The 9,117-nt window shown below is 34.1% G+C and overlaps 1 protein-coding gene across 1 annotated transcript; it reads left to right on the top strand.

Annotated features, from left to right (window-relative positions):
• Positions 1 to 250: 250 nt before the first annotated feature.
• On the top strand, positions 251 to 1,411 carry LOC141665570 (uncharacterized). The gene has a single exon (XM_074471555.1). It carries the CDS (start codon positions 251 to 253, stop codon positions 1,409 to 1,411), a length of 1,161 nt encoding a protein of 386 aa, XP_074327656.1.
• The last annotated feature ends 7,706 nt before the right edge of the window (positions 1,412 to 9,117 follow it).

Below are 9,117 nucleotides of genomic sequence, written 5' to 3'. Positions count from 1 at the left end.
TTGAAACCATAACTTCATCTTTTTGATTGGGTCAGTGTTAAGGTAATTACTTCATCTCCATTATGTTTAATTTCATTAAATTTTTAGGGTTCTTAATTATATTTGGGCAATGTTTTAGTGTTAATTTTTATTTAATTTGTATTTGCAGTTAGTAATTAGTAGTAATTAGTAGTACAATTAGTAGTACAATTATGTGTTAAGCTCATTAGTTGTAACTTCTAATTATGTGTCATATTTTGAATTAAAACAGATGGACAGGTCTTGGTTAAAGGCAGATAGAAGAACAAAACAATTCAAAAAAGGAGTCGAGGATTTGTTGTTGTGTGCATTTGAGAACGGATTTAGTGAAAATAAAATTTGTTGTCCATGTATAAAATGCGCACATAGTAAACATTGGCATGCTCGAAAAGTAAGGGACCATCTTTTTCTCAATGGTATCGATCAAACGTACAAGTGTTGGATTTGGCACGGAGAGTGCAATACAGAAGGAGGTGAGCCTACCACTAAAGGGACGGGCAGTTCAGAATCGGTAGATCAAATCCCAGTCGGTAGAAATGATGATGTATCCCTGGACTCCTCGGAAATGTTTAACCATATTCAATCTGAATATAAACCTCTTTATCCAGGATGTGAAGGATACACTAAGATGAAGGCTTTGGTAAAGTTTTATAACTTGAAAGCAAAATATGAAATATCTGATACTTGCTTCTCTGAAATGCTACTTTTGGTCGGGTCTATGCTTCCACAAGGCAACACATTTCCTTCTTCATTCAGTGAAGCTAAAAAAAGCTTGTGTGCCTTGGGAATGGAGTATAAAAAAATACACGTATGTCTGAATGATTGTTTACTATACCGTGGAGAGAGAGATGAAGATGAGACGAAGTGCCGCATTTGTCAGGCCTCTCGATGGAAGTTAAACAAAAAAGGAGATGAATTGGAAGGGATTCCTGCCAAGGTTTTATGGTATTTTCCATTAATACCACGTCTGAGGAATTTGTTCAACTCACCTCAAACATCTAAGGACTTGACTTGGCATGACAGAGAAAGGTTAAAGGATGGTAAATTGAGACACCCTGCTGATGCACAAACATGGAAGGAAGTCGATGCAAGGTGGCCAGACTTTTCTTCAGATCTTAGAAACTTACGGTTAGCTCTATCTTCTGATGGATTCAATCCTTTTCGTAGCTGTAATCTTGATTACTCATGTTGGCCTATTTTGATGTCAATTTATAATCTTCCACCATGGCTTTGTATGAAACGGAAGTATATAATGCTATGCTTGTTGATATCTGGACCAACTCGACCCGGAAATGATATTGATGTGTTTCTTCAACCACTTATAGATGATTTAAAAAAGTTGTGGCATGGGAAACAAGTGTCAATGCTTACAAGAATGAGCAGTTTTTGCTAAGAGGCATCTTGTTATGGACTATTAGTGATTATCCAGCCTATGGTAACTTGTCGGGAAATATAATCAAAGGGTATAATGGTTGTCCTATCTGTGTTGATCAAACAAAAGCTACAAGGCTTGTCAATTATCGTAAGTGCGTGGTCATGAGGCATCGAAGGTGGTTGCCCCCTCATCATCCTTATCGTCGGAAGAAACAAGATTTTGATAACACCGTAGAAAAAGAAATAGCTCCAGTTCCATTAACCGTAGAGGAGGTACTTGAAAGAGTGCAACATTTAAAGGGACATGTCTATGGTAAAACACAACGCCAATCACGATTGAAGAAAGGTGATGCTCGACTTGTATGGAAGAAGGTTTCTATATTTTTTGAACTTGAGTATTGGAAATTTTTGCCGGTTCGATATGTTCTCGATGTGATGCACATCGAGAAAAATATATGTGAATCTTTACTCGGTACGATGCTTAATATACCAAAAAAGACGAAAGACAAGGAATCTGTGCGCATTGACATGGCTGAAATGGGGATTAGAACAGAACTAAGGCCAAAAACTCCGGGGATAAAGGAGAAGTTACCATTGGCATCTTGGAATCTAACCCATTCTGAAAAAGGTTGTTCGCTCATCCTTCCTTGGCATGAAGTTGCCTGATGGTTTTTGTTCTAATATTCAGAACCTGGTTTCAATGGAAAATCTTCGTCTTACCGGAATGAAATCTCACGACTGCCATACGATTTTGCATCACTTGCTCCCAATTGCGATTCGCTCGTCACTACAAAAACAGGTCAGGAAAACTATTATCAAGTTTTGTCTATTTTTCAAAACGAACTGTAGTAAAGTTATTGAGGTTGATAAGCTGGAGAAAATGCAATCGCAACTGGTAGAAACTCTTTGTCAGCTTGAAAAATACTTTCCTCCCTCGTTGTTTGATTTAATGTTTCATATCTCGGTTCATCTTGTAAGAGAAGTCGAGCTTTGTGGACCAATTTTCCTTAGGTGGATGTATCCTTTTGAGAGATACATGAAGACATTCAAGGGATATATAAGGAATCGAGCTCGTGCAGAAGGTTGCATCGCTGAGGCCTATATTACAGAAGAGGCAGTTGAATGTTTGGTGGATAATGAAGAAGTGACAATTGGGGTACCAAAAAAAGGTAGGCATACCAAGGATTCTATTTGCAAGCCATTATCCGGTGCAACGATTATAACCCCGAGCTGTACTGATTTGCACGTAGCACATTTATGTGTTCTACAAAATACCACTGCTGTTAGGCCATATATTGAGTAACTTCTTACACTTTCTCTCTCTTTACTTGAAAAATTGCATATATATTTTCTGTCATTAGTTCAACCAACTTATATTGTCTTATCTTTAAATGCAGTGAACACATGGCCTTTTTAATGACAAAATATCCGGAATATGAAAATGATGAAATGTGGCTTAAAAACAAGCAAAATGAGACATTCCCAAAATGGTTTAAGGAAAAGGTATTACGTGCGTCGTTTGATGAATTTTTTTCCCACTGTTTTACAACTTACTACCTCACCTGAATTATTTTACATGTTTGAATTCCTTTTTTTCAGATTACTTCAAATTTGGCCGATGAAAAAGAGATATCGGCCGAGATAAGGTGGATTGCAGATGAGCCAAACAAGGATGTTCCTACATTCAGTGGCTATAAAATGGATGGTGTTACCTTTAGTACCAAGGATCGTGATGATATGCGTCAAGTTCAATGCAGTGGTGTGTGTGTAGAAGCAGACACAATGGTTGTGCAGGGTAAGGATCAAAATATTGCGCACATATCACATATATATTACGGAGTTATAAAAAGTATATGGGAGTTGGACTATAATCACTTTAGGGTCCCTGTTTTTCTTTGCAATTGGGTAGATATAAACAAAGGGATTAAGGTCGATGACTTGGGATATACATCGGTTAATTTGAATAGGTTGGGTTTTTTGAATGATCCGTTTATTTTAGCAAAACATGTTAAACAAGTTTGTTATATCGACGATCCCTCTGAAAAATTATGGTCGGTGGTGTTGAAATTGCCCGAGAAAAAGTACCATGAAGATAATGATGATGCAGATGAGGAATCCGTCGAAGTGGAACTCGAGAATGACTGTTTCATGCCCAATTTTCCCGAGATAGATGATAGTGGTGATGACATGGATAGTTACATGCGGGATGTTGATGAACTAATTCAACTTTCTTGAAGTATTTTTATTTGTACTTTCAATTACTATACTTTGTATGAACATGCATAATAACTTTGGCTTGGTTCTGTTATTTATTTTCAGTTCTTGATTGTTGGTTGATTTGCTTGTTGCATCTGGTTTGGGTGGTTTTCCTTGTTGCCTTTGGTTTGACACGTTTGCTTTGTTTCTGGTAATGTTTTTAAAAAAAATCACCAGAGTAAGACAACGGTTTTATTGATTAGCCCATTATCTAAAAGTATAATCTACAACATAGAAAAACACTTGTATGTCGTTTTTAATTCAGACAACACTTATACTTGTACATTGTTTGACACCATCTTAAATAACCAACGGAAAAAACACTTGTTTCATTTTTACAACTGTTAATTGAGATGTTGTCTCAATATCTTTCAGACATATCATTTAAAAACCGTTGTGCAAACTTACTCACTTGCACAACATGATGTTAGAAAGTGTTGTCTGCCTCTAAGAACTAGACAATGGATTTTATAGCGTTGTGGTAATGCTATAAGTTTGTCATTCACACAACATGAGGTTTATGAAAAGATTTGTCTGACTTGTTTTACTAGACAACAGTTTTGTTTTGCTTGTAGTAATATATATCAGCCAACACCTGTTTTTTGGTTTTTGAAAAACTGTTGTATAAAAATTCTGGGCAACACTTTTTCGGCCAAGTGTTGTGTGATGGGTGTTGTATGATCGCGTTTTTCTTGTAGTGGTATGTCGATGATCTTCTCATCTCGGGTAATAATGTTGCTGCTTTATCGACTTTTAAAGCTTACTTAAATCAATGTTTTCATATGAAGGATCTTTGGGTTTTAAAATATTTTCTGGATATTGAAGTTTCCGGGAGTTCTTCAGGTCTGTTTTTATGCCAATGAAAGTATACCCTGGATATTATCTCAGAAATGGGTCTGTTGGGCGCAAAACCTGCTACTTTTCCCATCGAGCATAATCATAAGCTGGCACATGCTAAAGGTGATTTACTGGTTGATCCCGAGCCGATTAGACATCTTATGGGCCGTTTGATTTATCTTGTTATCACTCGGCCAGATTTGGCTTATGTTGTTCATTTACTATCTCAATTTTATACATCAACCTCGTCGTGAGCATTGGGAGGCTGCTATTCGCGTGGTCCGTTATTTAAAAGGTACACCAGGACAAGGTGTGCTTCTTAGTTCAGATAGTGATCTGAGTTTGACATGTTGGTGTGATTCTGATTGGGCCGCTTGTCCTCTCACTAGAAGGTCTCTTTCAGGTTGGCTCGTGTTTCTTGGTCATTGTCCTATTTCCTGGAAGACTAAGAAACAACATACTGTGGCTGGTTCTTCAGCCGAGTCTGAGTATAGGTCCATGGCTTCTATCATATGTGAATTGAAATGGTTGAAAGGTTTGTTAAAAGATCTCGGTGTTCATCATCCCAAGGTCATCCCTTTGTACTGTGATAGTCAATCTGCACTACATATAGCTAAAAATCTTGTTTTTCACGATTGAAGTGGATTGTCATTTTGTTCGTGATGCTATTATAGATGGCCTCATTTCTCCGTCATATGTTCCAACCAATATGCAGTTGGCAGATATCTTTACTAAGGCTCTAGGGCAGAAGTAATTTCAGTTTCTACGAGGCAAGTTGGGCATTTACAACCCCCATGCTCCAACTTGAGGGGGGTGTTGCAATATCTTATGTGATCTTCCAGCACATAATTCACACTAATTCAGGGATGTTGTCTTCATATCAATCTTCTGTAATATTTTCCATGATTTGTTATAATTTTTTGTACTTTCCGTTTTAACTCGACTCTGATGTATATATATTTGACAAGATAATGAATACAAGCCCAGGACTTTACCTTGTATTTTCAAAATTCAAAGTTGTATACTTGTTTTGAACAATTGCACATTGCATCCCATTACTTTCAAACCCGTTTCACATTACACCCCTTTTGTAATTTTCCGTCAAATATGACTGTTAACGTTAAGTGTTTGAAGGGTAAAATTGGTATATTAGTATTTGAACAGTAATTACAGCTTGCAACCCCTAACTCTCAGTTCGTATGCAAAATGCACCCCTTTGACAGTTACGACTTAAATAATAAGGGTAAAATAAGAATTTTAATATAAAAATTAAATAAATTTTGTAGTTATAATTTGAAAAAAGCTAAAAATATTTAAAATAATGAATTCTTCCAATTCACTAAAAATAATAATAACGTCACACTACTTAAAAAAATTGATAATTAATTTTTAGTTGATTATCAATTTTTAGAATTAACACAATATAATAAAAACTAAATTTGAAACTATGACTCAAAAACTGAAAAATCTAAAATATATGTAAAATTCAATTTTTAACACAATTTAGAACAGATAAATATTTGTTAATTAATTTTTCAAGCTGAAATTCCTATTTTACCCCTGCCCTATAAAGGAAATTAGGCAAAAGGGGTGCTTTTTGTAACTAGTTTCAAAGAAAAGGGATGTAAATTGCAATTTCTGAAAATAGATGTATAATATTGATTTTGGAACAAAACTAAGGGATGCAAAATGCAATTCTCTCAAAGATGTAAGTATGTTTTACTTATAAAAGTACTAAATTACCCCCGTTGACTAACGTTAATGGTCATTTTTGACGAAAAAATACAGAAGGGGTGCAACGTGAAATGGGTTTTAAAGTAATGGGATGTGATCTGCAATTGTCCAAAACCGGTATACAACTTTGAATTTTGACCAAAGTTAAGGGTGCAATTTGTAATTCTCTCTAAATTTTTACTAGATCTATCCCATGTCATCGCATTCAAAATGGGACTGTGTGTTTCAGTGTTTTATCATGGTCACAAATATTCTGACACGATGTTATAGATAGTTATGGACAGTATGAAAATCTGAACACAATGTTATTAAGTATACTAGCTTAAATCCCGTGTAAATATTTAAATAATTTTAAAATTTTCTTTATTCAATCATATCATAACTTTATTATATTTATATAAATATATAATAATTATAAATATATAAGACAATGTTGGAATGTCAATTTAAGCCAAGTTCCTTATATTTGAACTTAAGAGCCCATTTCAGGAACTTGTTGGGCTTGTTCTGTGTCTTAGAGCAACTCGAACAACTTACTTATAAAGGATCCTTACCTAAAATTATAAGAATTTTATCAAAATTGGAACTCCAACAGCATCCTAGTAGTTCCTTAAAAAGTTAAGATTCTTCTTTACTTCCTTAAAGATAAGGGATGCTTAACCATTCCCTATCTTACTTTTATTAATTAAATATTTATTTCTCTCCTTTTTTCACACTCCTTTTTCTCTCTCTTCTTTAAAAAATATGAATGGGATTTGAATTTAATATTATAATAACAGTAAGGAATCAAAATCAGGATTGTTGTTGGAGTTGTGCTACCTTATCATGTCTTAAATAACTAAGATCCTATTAATTTATATTATTTTTAAGGAACACACAAAGATACTATTGAAGTTGCTCTTAGTGCTCCTTAAATCAGTAAGACATGACCTTCATTCTTTATCTTCAAGGAACTTCTAGTGCTCCCTTATAACATTTTTAGCAATAAAAAAATTATTTCTCTTTCTTCTTTTTACCTTTCTCTCTCTCTTTCTTTCACTTTTTGTCCATATCTTTTCAAATTTATTAATTTATTAATAATAATAAGGAATGAAGATAAGAATAATTGTTGGGATTGAAATTCAAAATCATGTCTTAAATCACTAAGAGTTAATATTTATAATATTTATAAGGAACCCACTAGAATACTGTTGGACTTGCTCTTAGTAATTTAGTACCTTAACATGTATATAATACTATTTATTTTTATTTTTAATAATTAAAATATTATAATAAAAATTAGGAAGAAGCTGTGATCGTAGTTTGGTAGGATAAGTTTTGGTCGCAATTTGTATGTATAAGAATATTATATCTAGTAGTTTAGTAATTTAGTAGTTTAATATGTATATAATACTATTTATTTTTATTTTATTAATTTAAATAAAGAGATAACCTTTAACCAAAATATATCTCTTACTATATATTATATGTCAATCAAGGGTAAAAAGAGCCATTTTAATGGCTGTGAAATCACGATTTTGCCCTTTTATTATGAAAAATTATAAAAATGTCATTCTTATACAATATTTGTTAAAAATAAGTAGAATTAATGTATCCAATAGAAATCAAACCCCTTACCTCATGCTCACAAATTTCATGTCACTACCATCACGCTAATTAACTTTTTGAGTGCAAACTAAAATTCTTATTAGATTAGTCATATCTCTCCTTTTATCAAATTCTATTTCTTATTACTTTAACTTTTGAGTGAACAAAATGTTAGTTTATACAATTATATAGCTGTAATGTAAATTTTATAGTTAGACAAACACGCACACAAACACACACACATATATACATCAATTATGTTGTAATTGTTATGATATATATAGATATATATCATAAAAATTAAATACTTTTTATACTTTTTTTATTTATTTTCAAAAAATTATAATTTCATTTAATTCAGTTTGACTTGTGTGCTTATCGGGTCAAAAGTATTCGGTTTAATCCGGAAATACTTGGAATGAGTAATCAGATCAAAAAATCAAATATATTAAAAGTTAATTTTAAAAAGTAATTCATTAGGCCATCTCCAAGTGCCATTTTAATGGCCGAAATCAAGAGTTTGACTTTTTATGTTGAAAAAATATAAAATTGTCATACTTACACAATTTTTGTTATAAATAATTAGAATTGGTGTATCCAATAGGAATCAAACCTCATACCTCCTACTTAAAATTTTCATGTCAGTATCATGATGCTATATAACCTTTTTAGTGCAAATTAAAATTCTTATTAGATAAGCAACATCATTTCTTTTTATCAAATTCTATTTTTATTACTTTAACTTTTTTTTTATCGTAGGTAACCCGCAGCCACTACCTGATAACTCCGGTGAGCGGGCGGCTCCGTCCGACGCCGTTCCTGGACCTTCTGGATGTTAATGAGGTGTAGCCGTTGGTTGGGTATCTGCAAAATAACACCGGAAGGGGGGTTTGGCTCCCATGGCGCCTCCGGTGTAAGAATGAGAATAGGGTTTTGGAAAAGACGAAGATGTATATGTGTAATAGAAAGGTTGTTGTGTGTATATATGGATGTGTGAGAGTGAGTATGCAAAAGTGTCAATGTTTTTCTAACCTCTAAACCCTTCATCCTTGGGGGTATATATAGCCCAAATATAAGGTTTAGGGGTGGTTACCTCTAAATCAGGGTCATTGGATCTTGGGGGCAGAGGACGCCTGGCTTGGGTGGATTGCTTACACGTGTCCAGGGGAGGACCACCTTCAGGGTGTCCTAACGGCCTTCTTACACGCGCCGTGTTTGTCTGATATATTGGTTGTTGATAGCTGTCATCGTCACGTGCCCACGTATCCTTCGTTGGCGGGTTGTGGAATGTTCATGTGCTTGCAGGGACCC

This window comes from Apium graveolens, chromosome 6, assembly GCF_009905375.1.
Source record: "Apium graveolens cultivar Ventura chromosome 6, ASM990537v1, whole genome shotgun sequence".
Classification (NCBI taxonomy): Eukaryota; Viridiplantae; Streptophyta; class Magnoliopsida; order Apiales; family Apiaceae; genus Apium; species Apium graveolens.
This window is presented reverse-complemented; position numbering and strand designations above follow the sequence as displayed.